General features: G+C 35.2%; 5 protein-coding genes across 5 annotated transcripts; 3 read left to right on the top strand and 2 right to left on the bottom strand.

Moving 5' to 3' along the window:
• Positions 1-2,123: 2,123 nt before the first annotated feature.
• LOC125068670 (ADP-dependent glucokinase) lies at positions 2,124-5,139 on the top strand. Its single transcript, XM_047677942.1, has 3 exons — positions 2,124-2,618; positions 2,775-3,217; positions 3,889-5,139. Exons 1-3 carry the CDS (start codon positions 2,284-2,286, stop codon positions 4,578-4,580), a joined length of 1,470 nt encoding a protein of 489 aa, XP_047533898.1. The 5' UTR covers positions 2,124-2,283; the 3' UTR covers positions 4,581-5,139.
• Positions 5,140-5,541: 402 nt separating this feature from the next.
• LOC125068671 (nuclear nucleic acid-binding protein C1D-like) lies at positions 5,542-7,118 on the bottom strand. Its single transcript, XM_047677943.1, has one exon. The coding sequence runs from the start codon at positions 6,901-6,903 to the stop codon at positions 6,457-6,459; it is 447 nt and encodes a 148-aa protein (XP_047533899.1). The 5' UTR covers positions 6,904-7,118; the 3' UTR covers positions 5,542-6,456.
• Positions 7,119-7,566: 448 nt separating this feature from the next.
• On the bottom strand, positions 7,567-11,244 carry LOC125068647 (26S proteasome non-ATPase regulatory subunit 1). Its single transcript, XM_047677904.1, has 2 exons — positions 10,625-11,244; positions 7,567-10,211 (listed from the first exon to the last, which is right to left on the bottom strand). The coding sequence occupies exons 1-2, from the start codon at positions 11,142-11,144 to the stop codon at positions 7,726-7,728; spliced, it is 3,006 nt and encodes a 1,001-aa protein (XP_047533860.1). The 5' UTR covers positions 11,145-11,244; the 3' UTR covers positions 7,567-7,725.
• A 375-nt stretch (positions 11,245-11,619) lies between these two features.
• On the top strand, positions 11,620-22,440 carry LOC125068782 (signal recognition particle receptor subunit alpha homolog). The gene is made up of 10 exons (XM_047678092.1): positions 11,620-11,817; positions 11,987-12,239; positions 12,574-12,690; positions 18,133-18,265; positions 18,577-18,733; positions 18,881-19,010; positions 19,727-19,869; positions 20,129-20,284; positions 20,558-20,744; positions 21,169-22,440. The coding sequence occupies exons 1-10, from the start codon at positions 11,701-11,703 to the stop codon at positions 21,597-21,599; spliced, it is 1,824 nt and encodes a 607-aa protein (XP_047534048.1). The 5' UTR covers positions 11,620-11,700; the 3' UTR covers positions 21,600-22,440.
• A 408-nt stretch (positions 22,441-22,848) lies between these two features.
• Positions 22,849-24,999, top strand: LOC125068812. The gene is made up of 4 exons (XM_047678131.1): positions 22,849-22,990; positions 23,570-23,728; positions 24,126-24,255; positions 24,551-24,999. Exons 1-4 carry the CDS (start codon positions 22,868-22,870, stop codon positions 24,793-24,795), a joined length of 657 nt encoding a protein of 218 aa, XP_047534087.1. The 5' UTR covers positions 22,849-22,867; the 3' UTR covers positions 24,796-24,999.
• The last annotated feature ends 2,580 nt before the right edge of the window (positions 25,000-27,579 follow it).

Genomic DNA, 27,579 nt, shown 5'->3' with positions numbered 1-27,579 from the left:
ACATTTCAAACAAATGCAAGTTTCGTAACAATTGAACAGCGAACACAGGATTAATTATGAACCCATATTAAACACACACAACACAACATTCAGTGGTACTTGTCCGGATTAGAACCTGCATGAATCTTAATCATCTTTGGTTAAGATTTAAGCCCGATCGTCACCCGACACCCCCAAAAAACCCGTACGTACTCAATTCAGCAAAATTTATTTCAAAATATAATATAATCATTTTTATATAAGTATATTTAAATTAATAAATTTGTAAATTAAAAATTTTCAATTTAAGAATATATGTGTTAAAGATAAAAAAGGTAAAAATTGCTAATTAAAAAAAATCTTTCTTAATAAATTAATCTGGTCAGAGTGCAAAAATGTTATCAGGATAAATTTAATAAGTTACGGCACGTCTTGTCGAAATTAATTACAGTACATGACCAAATTACGCCTAAATCTCTTAGTATCGCATGTCCTACCATTTTAGGAGTACGATGACCGGTTATACCTTTTAAAGAAAGATTTTTGGCTTTCGAAATCATTTGCAAGCATCAAGACACGCTTATTGGGAACCTACTTATTCTCATATTATGTACATTACAATATACAGTAAGTAGGTAGGTTACACAAAGGTCAGCGTACGGGTAAAATTTGACAGATATAAACATAAATAAAAATAAAAAGATGTAATTCTAGATTGTTTATTTTCTCTCCTTAGGCTATGGGTATTTATCTGAACCTTTAAGAGTTTAAAAATAAAAGTTTTTTAAAATCAAATTAAACACCATAAGATACCTATTCAACGTTATGATAAAAGTATAGTCATTATGAAAAAAAAGTGTAATTTTTAGACCATTTTCTTTTGGTCTTAGATTAATTTTTTGTCTATAGATTTACGCCTGACCATAATCATATCTCATGGTAAGTAATGATACATTATACAGTCTGAAAGATACCTAAATTCTAATACTCGTTAAAGACAAAAGGTAGAAAATTGAAGGATATATTTTGTGATATAACACCTACGAAATTCTGCCACATGTGTATTCCGCCAACCCGCATTGGAGCAGCGTGGTGGAATATGCTCCAAACCTTCTCCTCAAAGGGAGAGGAGGAACAGTGGGAAATTTCAAGGCTGCTAATGCTATAACACCTGCGCAAACTCTTCGAAGAATATTCTGTAGAAGTAAATAAATATTCTGTAGACCCGACAGCGACGCTTCTTTGCCTTAATGTTTAAAAACTGTGAAATTTGTTGTGAAAAATCAAGCAAATTACTTAATTTATAATTTATATTTATGAACGGTATACTCGTATTATGTAAAAAAATCTAGTAAAACTAGAATTTTTTTATATACTGTTTGCTTAAATTATAGCGAATACATATGAAAGTTATTTATTGCTATTTTTATTTGTTAAACTGATGAATTTTCAAGCCAAGTTAATATTTCCATTATATTTTAATAAAAACATTTTACTTTTTTATTTATTTAACATTTATAAAAAAAAAATCAAATTAAACATGCAATGAGAAATTAAGTCTCCCTGTATCGAGTAACAAGGATCAATCACGGGAACCGATTTTTAGAAATAGTAAATTAATATCAATGCATGGGCAAGTAGCACAAAAAAGGCTTGGTGTGCAAACATAGGCTCACACTATAATCCCTTTCAATCCCAGTCCGATGGTACGGCAATTCGATAAACCTTAAAGAGATCAGTTCTACATTGCAATAACAACGGCTTTACGTGCTTTTCGAGGCACGGGAGTGAGACAGTACTGCCAACATCCTAATTCCGGGATACTATCTAATGAGAATTCATCACCGAAAAACTCAACGTTTGTTTACTACTAAACCAAGGACACAGCTCAGAGACATAGAAGGTCATAAGTAAAAACACGAGAATTTTTATTTTTCAACCAAGTTATAACTTGAACCTTTGACTATCAAATTACGCTTAATTTTAATAATCCGTTTCTTATATATAATTATTTTAAAGAAAAGTATGTCAAGTTAATTGTTTGCAATTAAGTACCTAAGTTAATGTATGTAATGTACTGCGTAATGATTTAAATTTTTTTTACAATGCTTTCTTTTGTGACAGCTAACTTAGCTGACATTGACGTTTCTTTCACTTGGAGAATGGCCGAGTCCATTGCGTTATCTTTATAACTATAATATATTATTTACACACTACCATTATAATGAGGTGACGTGGATCTATTACAAAGCTTATAACTTATGCATTCCAGTTGAACACACAGTAAAATAATCACTAGTGACAATGGCCGGGGCGCCGGTAAAATTGGGTTCAATACTGTCGTTTTGTGTTGTGTTCTATGCGATATTTTACAGAAAAGATAACTTCGAAGATGTGAGACTGTCTCCTGTGAAAGAACACCTATTATATCTAGAAAATGAGAACAAAGTAGGTTCTGGAACACATCAGCCCAAGGTGGCCCTTGGTTATGGAGCTTGTCATGACCTCTTTGTGAACGCAACGTCCTTGTTAAATCCAAAAGATTTAAAGGGGGCGCCCGAACATTTTAATGAGATATCCAGTAAAGACGAATTTTTAAAAAGTTTTACCTACTTTTTCAAACATGGTGCTGCTGCTGAGTAAGTTGAATTTATTATCTGTACTGTTTAATATTTATTGATGAATTGAAAATACATATAGCATACAGTAATTGAATTTAGTATTTTTTGTTTTTATTAAAATCTTTGTGTCATCATTTTTTTATTCCTTACCACAAACATTATTTTTACTTTCAGGAGATTTATGTCTAATAGTGCACTTTATGATGAGCTTGTCGAACAATCATTAAAACTACCAGACACCAGATGGGCTATTGGAGGAAATGCACCACTCATGGCAAAGAGATTCCATCTAGAAGGATGGAAAGTATTGCTAGGTGCAAAAATGAGCAAAAAATTAAAAAGTTACATTCCAAAAGACATAGAGATAGTTGGTGATAATGGAAATGAAGAAGTAAAGGATGATATCCACATGATATTAGAATATAGGGCTGATGAAAAGTTCGGTGAATACAAATCACCTAGAGCAAATAGGTACATTATGCATAATGATGAAAATAATCCTCTACTAACTTCCTTAGAGAAGTTAGGAGAACATCTAATAACCTTCAGTCCAAACTTACTAGTCATTAGCGGCTTACAGATGATGGATAATTTCCCATTCAAACAAGATGACAAAGGTAAGTCATTTGTAATAAAATATATTTAAAAAAAAAAGTCCTAATTTTACTAATATTGATTAATACTAGATTCTATTGTTATCATCGATAGTGTATGATACATTTCAGCTCAATTAGCTTATTAGAACTGGTTGTAAAATAAGTAACAGGTTAAACCAACATACAAATATGTGAAGTTAAAAAAGTTTGTAATAATTATTTACAATATAATATAGTACTGGAGATGAAAATTTAAAAATTGTGTATAATAAATCAATATAACAATAATAATGTAATAATAATAAATCATAATATGTTGATATAATATAATATACGATATCTTGTAAGACAAGTTGGTCCAGAGTTAGAATATGCATATGAATCTTTAACTGAAGATTGCAGGTTCAAAACAGAACAAGCACTGTTTTTGAATACACATTTTCATGTGCTTTTTTTTATTTTAATTCATCCTTGATAGTGATTAAAATATTCTGAGGAAAAATCTGTTGGATGATTAAATTTACCACATACGAAAATATACCATCAATCTACATTGGAGCAGCACTGTGGAATTACCTCTAAACATTCTTCTTAAAAGAAGAGGAGGGCTTAGCTCAACTGTGGGACTCTTACAAGTTATTTATCTGTTTTTTTTTAATACACATTACATTGTGCATTTTGTATAATTTCAGATTTAAGAGCTGAAAGGCTGGAACTTGTCAAACAACAAATTTTATCCCAGCCAGTAAAAACATTAGCTCACTTTGAAATGGCAAGCTATGTAGATTTAGAATTACTTTTACACTTAACAACAAAAGTATTACCATTTGTGGACTCAGTTGGTATGAATGAACAAGAACTGTCAAACCTCAATAGTGTCTTGGAATATGGGAAAGTTATGGTTGTCGCTGATTCAAATCCAAGAGTAGCTACAGCATTGGACCAAATGCGTAAAACATTCCAACTAATCAGACAGAAGAACACAGAAAATGGCAGCAAGAGAAAATTGACACGCATACACGTACACACCTTAGCATATCAAGCCATCTTAACTGTAAAGGGCTCACATTGGAAGAGAACAAAGGCAGCTGCTGCTAAGGCTTCCTTAACAGCTCATAGATATGTTTGTAATAGTCCAAATATAGCTTTAGATAAATGTAAGCTTCTTCTAGATGACAGCTTTTCAACAACAACAGATGATAACAATAACAGTAGGGTATTCTTCGAAGCAACAAAACCAGTAGCCTGCTGGGATGAGGTGCTGGATAATGATGAAGTAGATATTTGTGTGGCACCTGTTCTTATTTGTACTGAAGCTCAGTTGACAGCTGGTGCAGGAGATAATATTTCTGCTGCAGGTTTAGTTTTACAAGTGGAGAAATGAGTCTTAGGTTGATATGTATTTAAAAAAAAAACTCATGTTTTGAGCAATTTGGTGTTAGGCATATTTTATGAATCGAAATATTTATTTATTGTTCTAAGATTAAGACAGCTAATATTTATGACTAAAGTTTTAAGCTCTGCTTGGAATTTATGTTTTTTTTATTAACAAGTATTTAAATGTCCTACACTACACGAAGTGAGGCATAGAACAATACTTTTTTTTTATAAAGCTTAATATATAATCTTATTTATTACAATGAACAATACAAACGAATTTTTACTAAGTTACAATTTGTAAATGTAAGATTCTCGAAGTTATTGCATAATGTTCTACATTTAATTATAGAATGTGCCATTTAATTAATTATATCTTGCCTGTAATGTTGTATTGTGTTCATTATTTTGAATATGTATATAAAAGTACAATTTATCATAAACTGCTCATTAATATTTATATTTGGTTATAGCAAGTATTTGGATATATAAATAACTGTTATTTTTCTTTATATATTAATAAAAATGTTGACTTGAATACTATCTAAACATTCCTGTAAATGTGAATAATTTCTGACTGTATTTTATTGTATTTAATATAATAAAACTATCAATGGTTATAAATAGTGTTTATTTAAATAAAACCCAATAAATAACATTACATACTGAGACAAACATATAAAGAACTTAAAATAATTAAAATGAAAGCAATTTAAATGTTTCCATAAAAATAATAACAGTTACATAGTATAAAACTTGAATTTAGCTCTGCTTTAAATAAATAGTAGTTGTAATACTTTAATTAGACTGCAATTATGGTTTATTAGGATATAAATTATTTTGCAGACAATTCATTATCAATCTATAGACCCTGTAGTTGGGTTAATACGAGTACATTGTAACCTACTAGAGTATATTATTGATTAAATAGTTCAACTACTGGATTAAATATTTGTAACAACTTCTAAACACTACAAGTTATGACTAAATTACACAATAATATGATGGTTATTGATAAGTAAATAATTGTAATGAAATATATCTAGTCGCTAACTTTTATAGCAAGATTATATATTTCTTATGTCTATGTGATATTTATCAACTAGGAGAGTATTAATGAACTATGTGGCGTCATTGTTGCCACTTAGAAGCCTTATCCTTATAAACCATATAGCCTAGTGTGATTTAGTCCTCCAATAGATACAATGTACTTTTTCGTCTATCTCAAAAAATATTTAAATGCCAGTTTATTTCGTACATCATAGTTCTACACATAAAAGATGTGCAGTGCTTGTTGCATATTTGGTAAATTAATTGTAACACTTTTGTGAAATCAAAAGAATTACATAACAGAATTCGCATTGCGCACACAGCTCAGCATTTTTATACCTAATTCATCTCCTTCCACATAGTTTATCAATACTATATTACTAATGATTTACAAAAAATATATTTACAAGCAATTTCATGTAATATGCAAATATTACAGCCATATTGAAAAAATATAATTTTTTTTTTTTCTTACATCAAACATATCAAGGCAATTTATCCAGAGGCAAAACAAATCAAAACAAAGTTAAACATAATGGTACATGAAAAATAGCTCCTATATTAGTAGTAATAATAATCTAAATGTATTTTTATATGCTTTTTTTTTTCTTTTTTTTTCTAGATTTCTAGTACATTCACTTTAGAGAATATTAGATTGCATATAAGTTATATGTTGTAATGTTATCTTATAAAATAATTCATGCATAAGTTACATCTATAATAATGGGAACCAACAATAAACATGATTGTAGACAGATTCAAGGATAACAAAAAAGGATATTTAGTTAATTCAGTCTTAAAAGGGGTGTTTAAAATAATATTGAAGTCAATTCTTATTCGTCCATGTCTTCATCATTAAATTTGATTTTCTTGTTAGCTGATTGGCCTATAGCTCGGTATGGGTCGTATAGCCCGCTCCTGACAAATCGTTTAGCAGCTTCCAGGTCGACCGTGGGTCTCTTCTCTTTGTCTTTCACTTCCTGCCATTTCACCATAACTGTTTTGATTCTTTGGAGTTCGTCTTTTATGGGGTGCGTAGTAGGATCTACGCCCTCTACGCGCAATTGTACCCAATGCAGGGAATTCAACGTAAAAGCCAGGAACAAGTCCAATTCAATCTGCGCCGGAAGGCACATCTTATCGTATTGTGCCCTAAGTGGCAGTAGTTTCTCCAAAACATGTTCTAGCTCAATTAAATTCTGTTTGAGGCTCTCATATTTGTTTACGAATTCGGTGTCCTTGGCAAGTTCGCCGTATTCAAGATTCCAATCCATATCCATCAATATGGTAGTGTTTCAACGAACAGCAGAAACGTTATGCTCAATAAGAACAATTGGAAAATTATGCGTTGCAATAGAATTATTCCGGAAGGACCACGTTTTTTATTTAACCTTCTAAATTGATATTTGACATTGACAATTTAATAAAATTTTCTTACCAGTTATAGTTACCACAGAGATGAGGTACCTATCAAGTCCCAGCCATCCGAGGTCCAATCAATAAATTTTAGTCATAGACAATGACGTACTGCCAACTGCATAATACTGTTTTGTGTTTTTTTTTTAATGCAAGCATAGATACATTTAGTATTTACATTATTATTTAATTTTAATTCTGCTTGGTAGTCAGATCACATTAAAAAAATCTTCTTACAAAAATATCTAAAAAATAATAATTATATTAGCTCTATAGCTATAGTTCGTTCAGCGACTATTCCTTCTTCAGATCGGTCAGATTATTATTTATTTAATGAATACCTAATATCATACCAATAGGCTTTTCTTTGATAAGGTACCGTCCTTTTCGGTATTACTGATTATGTGTATCATGTAACTATGCAAAATTTAGTACGAGCACGAATAGTTACGACATGAAAGCGTAAGAGAAAATCTCATTTTCACATTCATAATATTAGGTAGGTAGGGGGTAATGAAAATAAAATGTAATTTAATATTATTTATTTAGAGGAAAAACACAATTATAATTTGCAGTTAGTAATAGATGTACTTCAATATTTTATTACAGTTTTCCAATACATTTAAGTGATTCATAGTGTCCTACATACTATTTATGCATTATAATTATTAACGAAAAAGGTTTTGTCAATCATCCAAGTATTCAAAAGGTTCCGGGGGCTCAGGCTCCTTTTCTTCTTCAGTTTTAGGGCCAAATGCAGCTACTGGCTCAACTAAAACTTGTTCCCCATCTCCAGAATGATTTAACATTACAATACCACCAATTGTCACATCTTTTAGTGGGAAAAATCCTGAACCATCTACAACAGATAAAGTTTTGAGTTGCTGACGCATCACCCTTGCCGGATTGCTAAGAATTTCAAAGTTTGGTTCAGGTTCTTTCTTTTCCTTGGTTTCTTTTTCTTCACCTTCCTTTTCCTCTTTTTTTCCTTCCTTTGATGTGCCAGGTTTCTCATCTTTATCAGATTTTCCATGGACTGTGATATTTGGATTGGGTGATTTTGAAGGTTTCTTTTCCTCTTCATCAACATCCATTTTAGAAGTAGTAGAGGATGTCACGCTGCTAGACGAACCTTCTGTTCCATGTGCACGCCTTCTAGCTCTGGCAGCTGCAATACTTAATACTGCAGTAGTAACTCTTTCTCTTTCTTCACGTTTCTTCTCTTCAAGTGGTGCTGGGTAAGCATAGAGTGATGGTTTTGAATTGGATTTTAGTTCCAACTGTGGCATCTTCAGGTCAGAATTAAGAGCAATCAAACAGGTTGGGGTAAAAGCAAGAGATAAACAGTGAGCTAGTGGGAACCAGTACCAGTACTGCGTAAATACTAACATTCCAACTACTGCTAGCATGTTCATGTGACCAGTTCTATTTTGGAGAGAAACTGTTACATTACGTCCACCAGCATCAATGATGCCTTGAGCAAGAATAGCTCCGAATTTCGCCATTACATCCTCATGTTTGTTTGAAATCACTTGAGCGTATAGTTGCCGGAAGTACGTAACTTTGGGGCAAAGTGCTTCTGTTTGCTGGATTAAGATCATGGCAGAAGCAATTAAGGCTCCTTGTCTTACAAAGTTAACAGGGTCAAATTTGACCATAGGTTCTAAAAGACCGATTGCTTCACGATTTCCAGTACCAGCGCAGGCAATACCCAACGCCATAGCAGCTCCATACCGGACGTGTGGATTATACGATTCAGCTAAGAGTGAAACGACCGATGGACATTGCTCTGGTGTTCTAAAGAGTAAGAAACCAAGAGCTGTAACAGCAGCGCGTCGTACATCATCATTTACATCTGATACAGCAACATGAAGTAAAGTACGAATAGAGTCATTATTTCCAGTCCCGCAGTAAGCAGTAGCAATAGTGTAACAACCAGCTCGCCGCAACAAAGGATCCTTGTCTCTCAATAGCTGTTGAACAAGTGCATCAGCTTCTTCAAGTCTTCCATACATAGTAAATGCAATACCGACGGCTAAACCACGTAATATTTTTTCGTGTTGGGTTTCCTGGGCATATGCAACCATATCTTCGATAGCGGCAGCATGTCGTGATCCTAACATCACCATTCCCATAGCTATCCCGGCTGCTTCGCCAGTGACTGCATCATCTTGATACAAATTAAACTTGAGCTGTTCATAAACATCTTGCCTATGTGTTCCCATTGCAGCTAGACCTAGCCCTAAGCAACCTCCATGACGCACCATTTCATTTTGAGCATCTTTTAATTGTGTTAAAAGATAGTCAATGATATTGGCGCCATGGTTAGCATGGATCAAACCTAAAGCATAAAGGCCTCCACCCTCAGAGTATCCAGAAGAGGGTCCGGCTTCTTTTGGCAAATAAGACTGCATGAGAGCTAAGGATTCATTTTCGTGGCCACGATGGATGACACCTAATGAAGCTGTTACAGTTAACTTGGCCCAATTTGTGGCTCTCGCTAACCATTCTAGATTGTCCCTCAGAAACTGGTCGCTTGTTGTTCCTGCATGCATAAAGGCATTGGCTATAACTGTAGCTGTGTGGCAAATTGATACCCTTATAGCATCCTTAGTATTTTTTAAGATTAGCATATCTGCATGATTAGATCTTATTAAAAATTGTAATTGTAAGCCTATAGATACATCTCCACCTAATATTGATATTAATTTTTCTACCCTCTTTTGATGTTCTTTTTCTTCATCATTAAGACTATCTATATCTCTTTCTGGTTTTTTAGATTCTTCAACAGGTGCCTGATCTACTTCCATGGAAGTCTCTGGGAAGGGGCCACCTTGAGGCTGAGGTTTCCCACCAAGAGCACTTGGAATCGGTGCTGTGATTCTGAGGGCCTGAAGAACTCTACCTAAGAACTGTTGAGTAGCTGAATCATACAAGTCAAAGCCAATTTGATATGCCATGAGTACTGATTCCTGAGGACCATGGGTTAACTTGTCAAGAATTTCAGCCACTGAGAGAGGATCTTCAAGGAAGATGAGACATTGACACATGTTTACATAGTCTGGTATATTTAGACCTCTGTATAATCCAACTAACGAACGAAGAACTGTACTACGGAATCCTCTATTCTGGAGCAGACTCATAGCAACTGTAAAGGCGTACTGCAGCATTCCTGTAACAGAGACATGTATTATGTATCAAGTCATCATTTTTTATAAAGGATGTTTAAAGTTTTATTTTTCCTAGAAAAATATTAAGCTTGTAATTTTAATTTAAAAAAAAGTAACATTATTGTCATATGAACTTAATCAAATTAAAAACAAATAAGATGTGATGAAGAATACAATAATTTTAATAATATCATTTGTAAAGTATATTTCTTAATATATCTTTATTAGAAATAATAAAAAAGATGCTCCAATCAGTTTAGCTGGTACAATCATCAATTCATGAAAATCTTTTATTGAATATCTTAATATTACACTACAGAAACAAATATTTTCTTTGTTACTTAATTTTCATATAATCCTTATATTTGTATAGAGCTAAAATTATTTCGTACAGAATAGGGAGATAAAGCATTACCTGATATGTCATCAGATTTCATGATAGATTCTTCGAATATGTCCATTCGGCGAGTCTCTAAAGCTAACCCAAGGGCTTGCCTGTACTGTCCATCTTCCAAACACCTCTGGAACATCCGGTTAACGATAGCTTCCAAGCGAGGGTCGATGGGTTCTGAAGAACTGTCGATAAAAAGAGCTTTTCGCTTCTGTGTATAAAAGTCAATCGCTTTTGCGATTGTTGTGTCGACATATTCGTTTCTTGCGTTTACGTCGAATAGATCACCAGCCCCTAGCGCGTATGTAAGCGAATCTTCAAATGCTCCCAAATGATAATAAACCTTACTCGCTACTAAAGCAGCCAGTTGATGCTGAGAAAAAACTTTGTCTTCGTGTAGAATTTCAATTTTTTCTATAGATTCAGATATTTCAGGCCAAAATTCATCGACGATATTGTCCAATCTCTTCAAAGCAAACTCTTTTACCTCGTGCATCGGTTCATCCAGCAGGGATATAATCCCCGCAGCTGATGTGATATTCATTTTTATTAAATTTTCTTTACTTTATAATAATTAGTAAATTATTTTGTACGAAATTAGAACAAATCACAATACAAGTTCACGACTTCACCATGAATTGACAAATTTGTTTTATGCAGAGTCAATATCAGAGAATAGTCTTTTCTCAAAGGTATAATCTTAACGTTTCAAAAGTTTTAACCAATGGCAACTGTTAATTAATCTCGAACTAAAATTCTATTGGTTAATATTGAACATACTCGCATCAATGAAATCGCACTTCTTTGTTAAGTCTATGGTGAGATTTTTTAAAATTCCTAAAATAATATTTTTTTAATAAAAAATATTGTGCAGATTAAAGTGTTATGATACTTATATTTTTTATTATAGATTTTTTATTTTAAATTAATATTAAAATCATTAATGAACGTTATTATTGTGACATTGATGGCCATAACATAATGAGTTGTCATTTTACTGTCAAAAACACGAAGTATAGAGCAACGTAGGTTTTAGCACGTAGTACGAAACAGCTGCTTAGGATCGTAACTGTGAATCAATTTTAACTTAATTATACAAAATGTTGGACTTATTTAGCATCTTCAGCAAAGGAGGGATTGTATTATGGTGTTTTCAAAGTACGAGTGAAATTTTTTCGCCGTCTGTGAATGCGCTTATACGGAATGTTATCTTACAAGTAAGTCCATTGCCAAACAGGAGCCTTGTTCACAATTCACATTCATATTACATTCAACAAGGTTCAATTTTCTGTATTCATTAATTAATTAATCAATAAAGCGAAACAATAAATGAACATTATTTATTCAAAAGCTAATTGGTAATATTAAAACGACTTTATGTTTTAGGAACGTTCAGGTAACAACACGTTTAATCATAATGCCTTGAGCTTACAATATAAGCTCGACAATGAGTTTGAATTGGTGTTTGTGGTAGCATATCAACGCATACTGCAACTATCCTATGTGGATAAATTTTTAAATGACATACACTTAGAATTCAGAGACAAGTACAAGAATGAATTGCAAGGCGGCAGGCATAATATGGACTTTGATTTTAAAACCACTTTTGATAATGTCCTCAAGCAATGTGAACATTGGGGTATGTATCATTAGACCACTAAATACACTGAGTAAGACATGGTATCATGTCTTTATATATTTCAAATAAATTAATTTTTGAGTAATATGCAATAGTTTCAGGTATAAATGTCAATTTGTACAGATTTTTTATAGAAACTTCCTATTACTTATTTGTTTTATTCTTCAAGTTTAGTAATTATAGCAGTGCATACTAATTTATTTTTTGATTTAACAAGCAATTAGTGAATATATATATATATATATATATATATATATATATATATATATATATATTATTGAAAAACATGTTATTACTTTAACTCTTTCTTTTATTTATCAAATTTATATTTTAGCCAAATCACAAGCTAAGATTCCAAAGCAAATGAGGACATTTGAAGACTCGCAGAAGTCAAAAAAGACTGTGGCATCAATGATAGAACGTAAAGGAGAAGAAAAGAGCAAAAAATCAGGTAGATAACCTAAATTATAATATAACATTACACCACTCACACGACTGCAACTTTTTTTGACACATGAATAATTAATTACATTTATGTAATAATGTTAGTATTTACTTGTAAAGCTGCTGCAAATTTTCCAAGGTTAATTTAAATTTTAAACTGATTGAGAATGTAGATTCCACTGAAAAGTACCAGCGAGAAACTTAGTAGTTACTCTTTTTCATGTACAATTTACATAAAGAATGCTGTTAATTAAGGTTCTGTTTGTTTCAAATGATTATCTTTATCAATAACTAGCTGACCCGACAGACATTGTCCAGTCCAAGCTATGAACATCCAATTGGAACTTGAATATAGAATGAAAAATATGTATACTTTGAAAATATTTAAAAATATGTATACTTTGATGCGATCATGTAATAGTGTTTATTATAATGCTATTCGAAACACAACATATAGCAATATGGTAAGAACACTTTCAAGTTTTTAGTAAATTTCTGTGTTATTTAATTTCTACGAAATATTAGATAATGTAAAAAATAATTAATAAAAGCAGTAAATTTGTTCTTAAGTCATGGCATATTTTTTTATAGTAATTAAGGAAAATAAACAATGTATTACTCTACATGATGTTTTTACATTTAGTTATACAGAAAACAATAACGTTTCCACAGATACTTAATATAATAAAGGAAATTTCAAATGTATGTTTTTATAAGAATAAACAGAAATTAAACTAAACAAAAAATATTAAAGCAAACACAAGAAAAATAATACTTATTTAATTATGATAAAAACGGAAACAGTATAGTATTATTATAAGTAAAAATATAATTATATTGTGAATATCGAATTTAATTGCTGATAAAAACTTTATTGCGGAAATTACCAGCTGTATGTCTCGGCTTCGCTTGTGTAGGGTAAGGGTCTACCGTAAACGTAAATCTGATAAAAAAAAATTATTATATATTTTGCTTGCATAGTGTTATACTTAAAGAGATTTATACCTAATGCCAAATTTAAGCCAAAAAATAAACTCAAACTGTTATTTGTAATTTTCTCTTTTACAATTTCGAATCGTATCTGAAACCGGTAAATAAAATTGGTATGTAGTAAAATTATTATTATTCACATATCCACATAAAGATCCGTAATGACATACCCATAACAACCCTGATTTTTTTTAATACTATATGTATTGGAATAAGTATGACTGTATCTGATATGTATTCGATCAGTTGACTGACACTTGGCGCACGTCGGCAATGTAATCGGAAAATTATACAAGAATGCTACACAATTAAAAATAAACTTGAAACAAAGATTTTGCTACAACCTAGTAAAGCTTATTAGATTCAGTCAGTCTGTCAGTAAGACGATCTGACTGACTGGCTGACTGAAATGTTTAATTCTTGCCAATTCATTGTTCATACGACCATAGAAAATCACACGTAAACATAATTCAGTTAACATAGCCTTTATATGTAATGTCACAGCAATGATTGACGTGATAACGCAACATGATTACATGGTTCTTTCCGTGCAGTGACGGAGTAAGAATACAATTCACTGCCCCTCTCTCTCCCATGGGTGTCGTAAGAGGCGACTAAGGGACATCTGAGCGACCATCTGCTCATCTGGTGGTAGGATGTCAATCATCCGCCTGGCTTGTTACCACCGTACGCATGGTGAAACACTCGTGAAGTGGCTGCTTGCAGCCGCGTTTCGAGATCAGCCGGCGTACAGCCAGTGCCCGAGCGCGCATTGTCGCGATAAGTGTTGGTCCGGTGGATGTTGCTGTTGAACCAATGCTGGAGGAAAGTATATTGACCCGCCGGTCAGGGAGACCCGTAGAAACGGTTGTTCCGCTGGCCGCCCGTGGCAGAGTACAGGGGCCCAAGCGTTCCTAACCAGCTCGCGAGGCTGCCCCACCAGGCCACGCATAATCCCGGTGTGGACCGTCGTGCCGGTTGGTGACCGGACGGTGGGGTCCCGGCGGCCACTACCGGGAGGGTTCGGGGGCCCTTCCGCCCGGCGGGTCAGTTTATTTTCTCTTCTGGCAACTTATTGGGGAAACACAGCTCCACACTTTGACCGTCCTTATCGTGGCAACGCATCGCTCGCTTCACGTCTCTTCCTCTTTTTTCCCCCTATCCATGACAGTGCATAAAAGAAATGACGGTCGTACAGCGGTGCACACCCCCACCATTCCCACGCTGTTTGAGGTTGAGTTCGTTAACATCCGTGGACTCCACGCTAACCTCAATGCTGTCCACCATCATCTCGAGACAGCACGGCCAGCAATGTTGTTTCTGACGGAGACTCAAATACTCCGTCCTGTCGATACCGGCTACCTTAATTATCCCGGCTACATGCTTGAAGAATCCTTCAAAGCGAAAGCCGGAGTATGCTTGTTCGTCAGGACGGATGTTTGTTGTCACCGTCTGCGCTGCTTGGAGGACCCTTCCTTCTCCCTGTTAGTGGTACGTGTGGACTTGGTTCGTCAGAGTCGGGTCTACGTGTGCCTCTACAGATCCCACAATGGTGACTTGGAGACAAGCCAACTATTTGACCATCTTAGTCGGGTGGCAGATGCTGCGCAAGAGCAGTTTCCTAACGCGGAACTGGTGTTTTTGGGGGACTTTAACGCTCACCATGAATCATGGTTGAAGTCCTCCAAAACTGACCATGCGGGAAGGACTGCCCATGCTTTCGCTCTCACGCATGACTTGACCCAGTTGGTTGATCAGCCCACCAGGATCCCAGACATTGACGGGCAAGCGCCTTCCCTACTGGACCTTCTGCTGACTAGCCACCCGGTGGAATATCAGGTTGAGGTTCGGGCTCCACTTGGTTCTTCGGATCACTGCCTGATATCTACCAAAGTGCCACAGGCCAAGCTGCCGCCACCAACGGTAAGCAAACGTCGCATTTGGCACTATAAGTCGGCAGATTGGGACGGTTTGCGCGATTACTATGCGTCAGTCCCTTGGAAGGAGCGTTGCTTCAGTGAGAATGACCCGACAGCTAGCGCCGCTGCTATTGCTGGTGAGATCCTGTTGGGGATGGAATACTACATTCCTAACTCAGACCTCGCCAGTAAGGGTACGCGTAACCGTTGGTTCACTCGCGAATGTGCCGATGCTGTGTCTTCTAAGCAGGCGGCATATCGCGCGTGGATCAATGGCTGCGTTAGTGGGGCATCTAACATTGACTCACTGAAAGCAACCTACAATAAAACTTCCAAGTCTTGTAGGAAGGCATACACAAGAGCGGATGCACAGCGCATTGCGCGGTTTGGCCATGACCTTATTTCACATCCTAGAGGCTCCCGTAGCTTCTGGCGTCTGACCAAATCTGTGCAAAGCAATTTCTGTCAACCTTCGCTGCCACCGCTCAGGTATCCGGACGGATCGCTAGCTCACAGTCCGCAGGAGAAAGCTGATCTTCTGGCAAAACTCTTTGCGGATAATTCCGTAATCAATGATTGTAGTGCGCTGCCACCAACAATTCCTTCATGTGGCTACACGATGCCTGACATCAAAATCAGGCAACGTGATGTACGTGCAGAGCTACAATCACTTGATGTGCGGAAAGCTAGCGGTCCCGATGGAATACCAGCCATAGTGCTGATGAAGTGTGCAGCGGAGCTGTCTCCTGTGTTAACGCGCCTGTTCCAGCTGTCTCTTTCTACAGGATGTGTGCCGGATTCTTGGAGAGAAGCTAATGTGCAAGCGGTTCCCAAAAAAGGGGATCGATCTGACCCGGCAAATTATCGGCCAATAGCTATCACCTCAGTTCTTTGTAAGGTGATGGAACGGATCTTAAACAACCAACTGATCCATTACCTAGAAGATCACTGTCTAATTAATGATCGTCAGTACGGGTTTCGACCAAAACGGTCCACAGGTGATCTTCTAGCGTACGTAACACACCTCTGGGGTGAAGCTATCGATAAGCGTGGAGAGTCGTTGGCCGTCAGCCTCGATATCTCCAAGGCTTTCGACAGAGTCTGGCACAGAAGTCTTCTCTCCAAGCTGCCGGCATACGGTCTGCCGGTTCAGCTCTGCACCTGGATTGCTAGCTTCCTACACAAGCGCAGCCTTCGCGTTCTAGTTGATGGTTGCGCTTCAAAATCCCATGTAGTGAATGCTGGAGTCCCCCAGGGGTCTGTGATATCCCCCACGCTCTTTCTTCTGCATATCAATGATATGCTCTCTCTCGGGAACATACATTGCTATGCAGATGACAGTACAGTGCACGGGGGATACCACGGACGCGCAGCGGCTGGACGGGCGGAAACTGAGGAGAGACGGAGGGATCTTGTTGTTGAGATCGATAGGACGTTAGGACTCATCGCCAAATGGGGCTCTGACAATCTTGTTGAGTTTAACGCCAAGAAAACACAGGTGTGCGCTCTCACAGCGAAAAAGTCACCATTTTCCCCTCCTCCTTCCCTCTGTGGCACCACGCTGGAGATACATAGCAAAGTCGCCATACTGGGAATCGACGTTCGGTGCGACCTCAATCCAAAGGATCACATCGAGGCTGTTATAAAAACAGCCTCACGTAAACTCGGAGTCCTGAACAAGGTGCGGCGTTTTTTCACGCCTGCTCAACTGCTCCTGCTGTATAAAACACAGGTACGGTCCTGCGTTGAATATTGCTCGCACCTCTGGGATGGCTCCGCTAAGTACCTACTGGAGGCCTTGGATCGGTTGCAGCGACGTGCGGTTCGCATTATTGGCGATGTAAAGGTCACCAACACCCTCGAGCCATTACAATTGCGTCGAGAGATAGCGGCACTCAGCGCTTTCTATCGAATGTGTCACGGCGAATGCTCAGAGGAACTATTCTCCCTTATTCCTGCTTCCCCTTTCCTTCACAAGTCCACGCGTGCTGGTTCTCGATGTCACCGCCTAACTGTGACATCAATTCCATCGCGTACAAAGAAATTTGGCAACTCTTTTCTTTGTCGCACTTATGACCTGGGTTCCTTCAAGCGAGGCGTGAAGAGGCATCTTGCGGGCCGGCAAGGCGGGGGCGGCTAGAGCAGATCACCTTTCCCAACTGCACTAGCCGTCGTCGCGTTTGGACTCTACTACCACTTACCATCAGGTGGAGCAGAGTCATTTGCCCTCCCGGGCAATAAAAAAAAAAAAAAAAAAATGGTCGAGTTTTCTGAAATAAGTCACACGTCATGTTGCATATTTTCTTACAAAATAATTTTAAAGAATGCGTGTTTAATTTGAGTTCATAATTCATTACATGCTCGTAAAGGAAAATATCGTTAGGAAACATACATGTGACTGTTAAAACTCTAAGATACATATATCCCTAATTTAAGCGAGATGACCTTTATTCAGCCGTGGGACGGCTCCGGGCTATGATGGGCTCTTGGTTTTGTAAGTGAATGTTTTTCTAAGATAAGTTTTTTCCATATCTTTGCAGTTAAGATAGTAGAAAACAAGAGCATTCCTAACGGCAAAGTAGAGGAATCTCCAGAAGCCGATGACGACGTCATAGCTGCGAACAGAGCCAAGCTCGCTCAAAAACTTTCCGCTAAGACCAAGAAGGATACGAAGTAAGTGCATGAATCAGGAATTAATATGTTTATTATTTATTTCACATTGTTTTAAAAACAATAAAAACTCTTCAGTTAAAAAGAACCAGATCGCGACGTAATATAATGCTTATCTATTAATAATATAATTTTGCTCAGTCGTTGTCAGGGGTACTGAAAAGGACATAGACTAAGGAGAGGAGTGTCTCGTATGGAAGGCTAACAACAGGGCCGGCTATAGGTGTGGGCACCCAGGGTTACCCTGATTAGCAATTAGTAAAGAAAGTAAAAAAGCTGTTTGAATTATATCAAGTTTGGTATTCGATCATTAGAAAGTCTCCGAAGAGTCCGAAGACAACGCAGGAGCGCGTGAAGAAGCCCCGCGTGTGGGAGCTCGGCGGCGGCACGCGCGACCTGCCCTCGCTCGACTTCAGCAGCGACAAGGACGCCGCGCTCGCCGATTACGCCGACCACGCGCCCGACACGCAGGTACCCCCCACCACTTTACCACACACGTGACGCCATACTCCGCAACCACACACCAATACGCATCCCCACCACAACGCTCCCATACACCACTTCCAATCACATGATCAATTTAATAAATTTTACTATTTTATTTGTCTTAATCACTAGTTACTTGGTCAAATGGCCGGCGCTATCCGTGACTTGGAGGTGGAGTCCGACGAAAGCAGTAGCGAGGACGAAGTTGAGCAGACACATTCCAGTCCTAAGAAGAGTGGGGGCATGTTTAGTATATTTAAAGGTATGGTATATATTTATTCTTCAGGAAAATATAAATAATCTCATAGATGAACACAATTATCTCTATCTCCTGGCAAACAGCTATATAACTGACTAGCTGTCAGTGTCGTCTTCTATAATTCAAACAAGGTTTTTATTGTTGTTATAAGACTACCCTACTTCTGTCCTCCATACAGAAAATTGGCACAGACATGCGTGACTATTGTGCGTTAGTGTGAATAGATTGCCTAATATGTCGTCTTATTTTTCCTTCCCTTGTCCCAAAATATTTGGGGTCGGCCCAGCATGTCTATTCCTTCCATTCTCCTTTATTATTATTATATTGTATACTCGTATATCATCTGATAGTTCACACCCATCTCTCTCAACCCTTTTCTTGCCATCTATCCATCCACGCTCATGATTAGTCTTTAAATCACGTGTGTCTCCGTCTCCCATGTCCATACCAACTTAAACGGTTTCCTTTAACTTTCTCTGTTATTGGCGCTACTTTTAGACTTCCTCTTATATACTTTTTCTATTTCTCTTCTCCTTTCGTTTCTTATTCTATACATTCTCTTTACTCCACAACAACAACATCATCATCTCTGCTACATGTAATTTCTTTTCATACTTCTTCTTAACGTCCGGTTGCATTCCGGTCCAAACATGATGACAGGTCTAGGTTGCCTAACATGCACAGTACTCTAATAGAAACAATTTAATTTCCAAATAAAGGTCTGGTGGGTTCGAAGGCTCTGTCAGAAGAAACCATGCGACCGGTGTTGGACAAGATGCGCGATCATCTTATAGGCAAGAACGTCGCCGCTGATATCGCTAACAAACTTTGTGACTCCGTTTCTGCCAAGCTTGAAGGAAAGGTATATTATATTATAATATTTTCTTATTCAAAAGATTTAATTTGGCTTATAATATAACATAACTCTGTTTTTTACATTATTTTTTCAATTAAAATTTAAGTGCAAGTTGCTTGAATTATTTGAGATATTCATGTTAAAATTTGAATATGTTCCGTTCGAAGTTCGATGGTTACCGCTGTGGTGATAACAATTGAAAAAATGGAAAATTTGTCTCAAGTCATAAAAGTTCCAATGCTATATTTTAAATGATTCTTTCCAGGTGCTCGGTACATTCGATAGTGTAGCCCGCACGGTGAAGGCGACGATAACGGAGGCGCTGGTGCAAATCCTGTCTCCCAAGCGACGTGTGGACATCCTGCGCGACTGTTTGCACGCGAAGCAGCAGGGACGACCCTACGTGATGGCCTTTTGTGGGGTAACTTTATATTTTATAATAGAAAATTTAGTAAAGGCCTTTTGTGATACGAATCATCATCATTTGTCATCAATTTAAATTTAATATTATTGATTCTCTTTTATTAATAACGTAATGTTGGAAATATTTTTCTAGCAAAATGTACATGATCTATATAAATAGAGAAGTGCCCCAAGAAACAATACGTAGACCATCTGTATTCCTTTTTAAAAAAAATATTTGAAGTATTAATCAAGAAGGTATCGAAAGAGCTAAGTGCAAGCTATGTTTCAGGTAAACGGCGTCGGCAAGTCCACGAACCTCGCCAAGATCTGCTTCTGGCTGATCGAGAACAAGCTGTCGGTGCTGATCGCGGCGTGCGACACGTTCCGCGCGGGCGCCGTGGAGCAGCTGCGCACGCACGTGCGCCGCCTCGACGCGCTGCACGCCGGCTCCGTGCACCTCTACGAGAAGGGCTACGGTGAGCACGCACTCTCGCACACATGCACACACACACACACACACACACACGCGCCCTCTTTACATTACCATAAACTATACGTGAGTCTTGAGCCAGTTCTTGGCCAAGCCACTATTCTATTAAAGTTAATAGATTTTTACACCGGTTAGTTCCGTAACTAAACTAACTTGAAAGCACTAAAATTGTTTCTATATGTTTGTACCCCAAACGTATTATTCAATACGTAAACATAGACATATTTAGTCATTAAAAGATATATTTCTCATAAAATAAAATTTCACACAATAAAAAAAAATATATTCTCCTGAGATAGGCTTATGTTCTGTAATGTTAAAAAATGTAGTGTTACATTTAAATGTAAATAAATCACGAGACCCATATTATATAATAAAATTACGAAATTAACATAAATTTATGAAAACAGGTAAGGACGCAGCGGGAATCGCAATGGAAGCCATCAAGTACGCCGCCGACTCTAAAATAGACGTCGTACTAATCGACACGGCGGGTCGTATGCAGGACAACGAGCCACTCATGAGAGCTTTGGCCAAACTCATTAAAGTCAATGAGCCAGACCTAGTCCTGTTCGTGGGAGAAGCGTTAGTCGGAAACGAGGCGGTTGATCAATTAGTCAAATTCAACCAAGCACTGGCAGACCACAGCTCGTCTTCCAATCCTCATGTGATCGACGGGATTGTGCTGACGAAGTTTGATACCATTGATGATAAAGTTGGAGCGGCTATTTCTATGACATATATCACCGGACAGCCCATAGTATTTGTTGGTACGGGACAAACTTATACAGATTTGAAAGCGTTAAACGCAAACGCCGTAGTTCATGCCCTGATGAAGTAATCATGTTTTATTTTCATGTTAAATTTTGAAATTTACAGTATTTTCAATTATGGAAATATATAAAATGGTCACAATTCGAGAGATATTTGAAGATATTGTATAAAATAAATTAGAATTTATAATGTTGCCAAGATAAATTTCAATATATCAAATATCACATTATACCAATATTTATATTGACAAATGGGTAAATAATAGTCTTTATTTAGACAAATATTTCGTTAAGCAATAGATAATTTGAAAATACCTGAATACTTAGTTTTAAAAATCCTATCAACTCTCTTAGTAATACCTTAACTTTAAATATTGACATATGTATATCCTTTTTTTAAAAATTAATCTTTCTCTATTGTTACGTTATTTCTTATAAAAAATAAAGTTGTCTATTTCTACCATTTCTATTAGCTGTTTAGTTTTTCTTCCGCTAAAAAGGTGCTGGTAAAAATTAAACGGACCCAAAGGTTAGCAAAAATATACATTTTAAATGCGTAGGATTAATTTTTCAGTGCCTTGTCCCAATAACGAATAAAAAACGAATGCAATTTTATAAATGTCACTGCCTTATTATTCATTTTAATGAAAACACATTTGTAAAAAAATAAGTAAAATGTAATATTATTTGTTATTCCCTTAAAATTTCGTTGTTTGTTCTTAAAATTATGATACCTCTTATATATTTGGTACATAGGTTGTATTTTACTCATATGTTTTTTCTTGAGAATAAAATCAACATAATTTTTTTGGATTCGGTTGTATAATTTCGGTCTTAAGTAGTTAAGAACTGGTGTAAAAAATGATTTATAAATATTTGTTTTTAATTTCTTCACATTATTATTTGTTGGATTAAAGAACCTGAAAATATTATAATATTTTGAAGTTTACATATTTGTGTTTTATTTTCTCGATGTTAACTAAATTAACTAAACCAGAATAATAATGACATAAGTCTAGAATATACTAGAATAATAATAATAAAAAAAACGACTTAACATTTTATTATTAAAAGAAAAGTTTTATAAATACATATTTTTCTTTAAAAAAAATAGATAAATGACCATGATCTAAACAAAAATAGGTATTATTTAACACGCATGGCATACTGCAATTTTTAAACAGTACTGGACAACGCGCTTTAATTATTATAGCAGGCGCCCAATAAATTTTTAATTGACCTTTTCAATAAGCGTTTCCTAATTATGGTGAATGTTTTTGCGTTTATTTTCGGACATTTTACGTTAACAGTGGTGGACGAACGTTGTGTCGTGATAATGGATAAGGCATACGAGTACGCGAAATCCGCTATAATTAATTTTAAATTAGATAGATGCTGTTGCTTAGCGCCCATAAGAGTAGGCGTGCTCGTTATAGGATATTTTAATTTATTTGTAGCGGTAAGTTTTGATGATCCTCCTAGCTTTCTTTCTTAAACCTTAAGGTAGAGTAAGACAAACGGACTTAAATATTCGTCAGACACTTCCAGTGCCACAATTTTTGTTGTATTTTAACTTTATTGTTTTATTTGATTTTCTATATGCTATTTTCTAAATGAAATGTAATAGTATTCGTAAAATGAGTCAGTTAATATTAAGAGTTAATTGATTTAATGTTATCGTAATATAATTATGACGACAAAAGAATAAGAAATCGAAAATTGATGAGTGCGGGTTCAGACCAGATGTGCTTAATTCATCGCGTAATGGACAGTGAAGAAAAGCATGAGGAAATTGCATGTGTCAAAAAATTGCCACACGATGATCCTCAATTGAAGCAGGTGAAAATAAAGTAAGCTCTAACCCTTCTCTTCAAATCGAGAGGAGCCCTTAGTCCAACAGCGAAACATTACCAGGCGGTACCTTTATAAAAATGTTAATTTTATAACCTTCTCATATTACAAATTATGTCAAGGTGTCACCTATAGCTGGCGCTTATTGATATTTTTGTTCATCTGTAATTTAAATTTACATTTATAGGTTTTATCTTTGGTGGGAACAGCGGATGGAGGTATCACACCTCCTTTAATGGAAGTCCAAGAAATGTTTTTAGAAGACAATGCGTCTAAGGCTATTGGAATTATGGCGTATTCGTGCGAGTTAGCGTTCAGTGTGTTGCTACTGTGTGGAATGTACCGTGTAAGTAAATAAATTTTGATATCCAATCCGCTGCTGATCCCTTACGCTGAACACAGTACTTGATGATACGTCGTTGTGCAAGTTCATCTGGGTAGGTACCACCGGCTCATTATATATTCTCCGGCAAGCTGTAATACTAGATTGTTGTGTTCTGATTTGAAGAATACAAGAACAAGGGATATCACATCATAGTTCTCAAGGTTGGTGGCGCATTGGCGATTTTAGGAAGATTCTTAATTTTAAACATCTAAATATTTCGAACATGGGAATTTTTGTTAATCTTTTAAATGTTCCCAGGTTTACTTTTGTGCATATAAGCAATAAACTGATTAACTTATTATAAAACTTACATATTTGAGAAGAATAACACTAATAATTTATTTCTGATTATTTCAAGAACGACATAATACTCCTGCGCGCGTATGTGTACTTCATGATCGCCGCCATTGTGACCGCAGTTCTGGTGTACTCCATGATCATAGCAGCTGTGTCGATGTTAACCAAACTGGTTCTTATTGGAAATATGGGTAAACAACTTTTAAAAAACTAAAGAGTAGACTGAATAGTGAATACGCATAATTATATTGATTCCTTTGAGTTGTTGTGTTAACTTTCTTTTTATAGTTATTCTATATTATGAATTTTGATTTAAATTTTTCGTCTATTTTATAAAGGATGGTATTAATAATGTGCCTTAACAATTATATATTTTATTTGTTAGCCGTCATTATTTATGTGGTAATGAATGAAATAAACGCACTTGATTGAGTGTATTATTAAAGTTAATAATAATAAATATATATTTCTTATTATTTTTTATAGTGTTCAATGTCTACGTCATTTTACTCGTGAGAAGTGCAATAGTCGAAATCAAGGAGACGAGTACTTCTGAGAAAAATGGTCACGTGACTCTATACTCTATTGCCAAAGTCCCCCTCGAAGTAGAGTTACCAGATGTAGAAGCTCCCGCGGAAACAAATGCAATCAACGAAGAAAAGAGCGAAACAAAGAAAGAAGAAGCACCAGTTAAGTTGGAAACTGTCGATGAACATACTAAAGAGGAATAATTTTATATTATTATTGTTATTATTTATTAAAACCTATTATTATTCGTGTTTATTTATTCGACAAAATTTATTATTTTATAAAATTGGTACACAACGTGGTTTTATCTTTTATGGAGCATAATGACTAGAAGAAGTTATTATAGTCTTCGTGATAAATGTTGAGTAGATATTTTAGTTTACATGTGCCTTCTACTTATATTTCGACTTGTGCACAGAAAACATCGTAAGTCTAGTCTATAAATTTTGGATTAAATTATGTCTGATATGTATCCTCCACACGCACTGGAATAGCCTCTTGGAATAATCACCAAACACCCAAATAGTCAAACCACCAAACACTCAAATTGACAAAAATAACGGTAAGTTTGCAATAATTCGCTTAGAGTAAAATGCATAGATTTTATAATCGCATTCGCCATCTAAGAGAACTAAGTAACACCCCGGTAGGTATATCCATAGATTATACCTACCGGTGAAACTACGTTAAAAATGCGCCTCGTTACGCCTTACTACCTCATAGTCGATGCGAAAATGCGTGCATATTACGTATATAGAATTTGACTTTTCCATCCATGAATTGATATCGCGATGTATCTGGAATATCACTATTTTTGTAGATGATTACTTGATCCACACCTATTGTCTAACCTATTTTGCGATAACATTTGCCGTTTACGAGAAAAATGCAAAAAACCGATATGTTGAACATTTGACCTTGAATAAATATTTTTGCACATATCGGATCGGCAGGGACTTTTGATTTTTCTTTTATAATGGTGTACTTATGACCTCCACCAAGTCTATTTTGACTGGGCTAATTAAACGAAACAATACAAAATATTTGATAATATTTTTTAATTGGCAACTTAATCAGTAATGACATTGAGTGGTATTTTAATTTGAATTAGGAACTAACATCGAGAAACACATTGAATATTATACTGATTTTAAATTACATCTATTTATAATCTGACCAAATCAAATTGTCACAAGGTAACATACATTTTCATTGTAAATTAGTTATATTGAATAGCGATATAAGTATAAATCAAACTAAAATTACAAAATAAAACAGAAATAATATTATTCAACAACAATCTTACTTTATAATTTAATTGAAAACTTAGCCATGAATAATTATCCACAAAATTTTACATATTTAATATGAATTTTGTTACAAATATCTTTGGAAATGTTAATGGCTCGAAGAAGTATAATTATTGTTATTTTTTTTATAAGATTTTAATTTTCCAAAAATATGTTTAGGTACCAAATCTTGTATAAATACATTTTAGTATAGTTTATTTATTTAAACATCCCTGCATTTGTCCTTTACTAACATATATAAGTCCTCTTAATTTTGTTTTTTTTTTTACAATATCTTGTTAGAGTATTTATTCTTAATGAGATTTTTAAAATATAATACTTTAATTGCGAAACCACAAGTACACAATTTTGGCACAGGAAACCTGGCTGTGTATACAATGTATAAACTAAATTGGCAAGACTAAAATTTAACTTCACACGAAAAATAACAAGCCATTATTTAATCTGTGTAGTAGAATGAAATACCCTCAGTATACATAGGATATTTCACTCACCGCCATCACCTCCGCTCACTCACCGCCTTCTAAATCTTTGCTCAATCGATTGTATGAATTTTTATTTCTATTTTTAATTCACTTGCAACATTTGAGATACATACTAACCGTAAAAGTGAAATGAAAGCTTGTAAATAATATAGCTATCTTTTTCTCAAATATGAAGTTTAAAAGAGATAACGAAACTTTTCTTAATATAATATATAATCTACTGAGCAACTTAGGGCAAATTAATCGAACCAAAAGATTAATAAAAATAAATGACTAAAAAAACTTCATATAACATATTCACATATGGTATTGTGTAAGTACATGTAATAAATATGTAAAAAGTAATTAAACTTATTACACAGTTTTTTTTTTTTAATTTTAAGGGTATAGTATCTCTCTGAATCTCCAACACAAAACTGGCTGTACTTTTTGAGTGAAGGAAGAAAATAAATGCATTATTTCCACTTGCATTGCTTTGTAAGTCTTATTACACGTGTATCATAAATGTAAAACATACACTAATAATATAACTAATCATAACTAATGTGTCATATAAAAAACATTTATAAAGTATATCAATAAAAAAAGGTGTCGAGATAAGGTTTTAAGTAATAATTAAATTAAAACTTAATAGCACTCACACTTAGGTAACTACAGATAACATTATCACATCGCTTGACTCTGGTCACCACTAACCAATCACATCGTACCGTTAAGTCTCTTCAAAGATATATAGAAGAAGATGGTGAATATATTTAGTGCATATACTATATTCCAATAGGAGTAAAGACAAACAACCCTTAGTTACTTATATATGTTAATATTGTGCTGTTATAATACTAAGCCATTTAACTGTTTATACCGTTTTTTAATCCAAAATTTTCAATATCAGTTTTGCTAATACAATGTATTTTTTCAAGAATCCATAATAAATAAGAATCTCGACCAATGATTATATTACTGATCGTTAATTCAAGGTCAAATTTGTTTATTTATCTTCACCCCTCCTGCAATTGGATTCGTCACCACTTATCATCACCTGATCGTTGCTTGTCAGTCTTCATACAGTCTTATAATATATTATACAAATATAAATATATATATATAATAAAATAATATATATATATATAAAACAGAATTCTAAAAGCTCTGTTTTCGTGGTCAGGAACTTCGAAATACTTTGAGATTCCGA

This window comes from Vanessa atalanta, chromosome 14, assembly GCF_905147765.1.
Source record: "Vanessa atalanta chromosome 14, ilVanAtal1.2, whole genome shotgun sequence".
Lineage (NCBI taxonomy): Eukaryota > Metazoa > Arthropoda > Insecta > Lepidoptera > Nymphalidae > Vanessa > Vanessa atalanta.
This window is presented reverse-complemented; position numbering and strand designations above follow the sequence as displayed.

Bases quoted from the DNA above. Each gene is read 5' to 3' on its own strand.
- LOC125068670 (XM_047677942.1), top strand. From the start codon at position 2,284: ATGGCCGGGGCGCCGGTAAAATTGGGTTCAATACTGTCGTTTTGTGTT. The intron at 2,619-2,774 runs GTAAGTTGAATT...TTTTACTTTCAG, and splicing joins AAACATGGTGCTGCTGCTGA to GAGATTTATGTCTAATAGTG. The intron at 3,218-3,888 runs GTAAGTCATTTG...GTATAATTTCAG, and splicing joins ATTCAAACAAGATGACAAAG to ATTTAAGAGCTGAAAGGCTG.
- LOC125068671 (XM_047677943.1), bottom strand. From the start codon at position 6,903: ATGGATATGGATTGGAATCTTGAATACGGCGAACTTGCCAAGGACACC.
- LOC125068647 (XM_047677904.1), bottom strand. From the start codon at position 11,144: ATGAATATCACATCAGCTGCGGGGATTATATCCCTGCTGGATGAACCG. The intron at 10,212-10,624 runs GTAATGCTTTAT...TCTCTGTTACAG, and splicing joins GAAATCTGATGACATATCAG to GAATGCTGCAGTACGCCTTT.
- LOC125068782 (XM_047678092.1), top strand. From the start codon at position 11,701: ATGTTGGACTTATTTAGCATCTTCAGCAAAGGAGGGATTGTATTATGG. The intron at 12,240-12,573 runs GTATGTATCATT...TTTATATTTTAG, and splicing joins CAAGCAATGTGAACATTGGG to CCAAATCACAAGCTAAGATT. The intron at 20,285-20,557 runs GTAACTTTATAT...GCTATGTTTCAG, and splicing joins ACGTGATGGCCTTTTGTGGG to GTAAACGGCGTCGGCAAGTC.
- LOC125068812 (XM_047678131.1), top strand. From the start codon at position 22,868: ATGGATAAGGCATACGAGTACGCGAAATCCGCTATAATTAATTTTAAA. The intron at 23,729-24,125 runs GTAAGTAAATAA...GATTATTTCAAG, and splicing joins TACTGTGTGGAATGTACCGT to AACGACATAATACTCCTGCG. The intron at 24,256-24,550 runs GTAAACAACTTT...TATTTTTTATAG, and splicing joins GGTTCTTATTGGAAATATGG to TGTTCAATGTCTACGTCATT.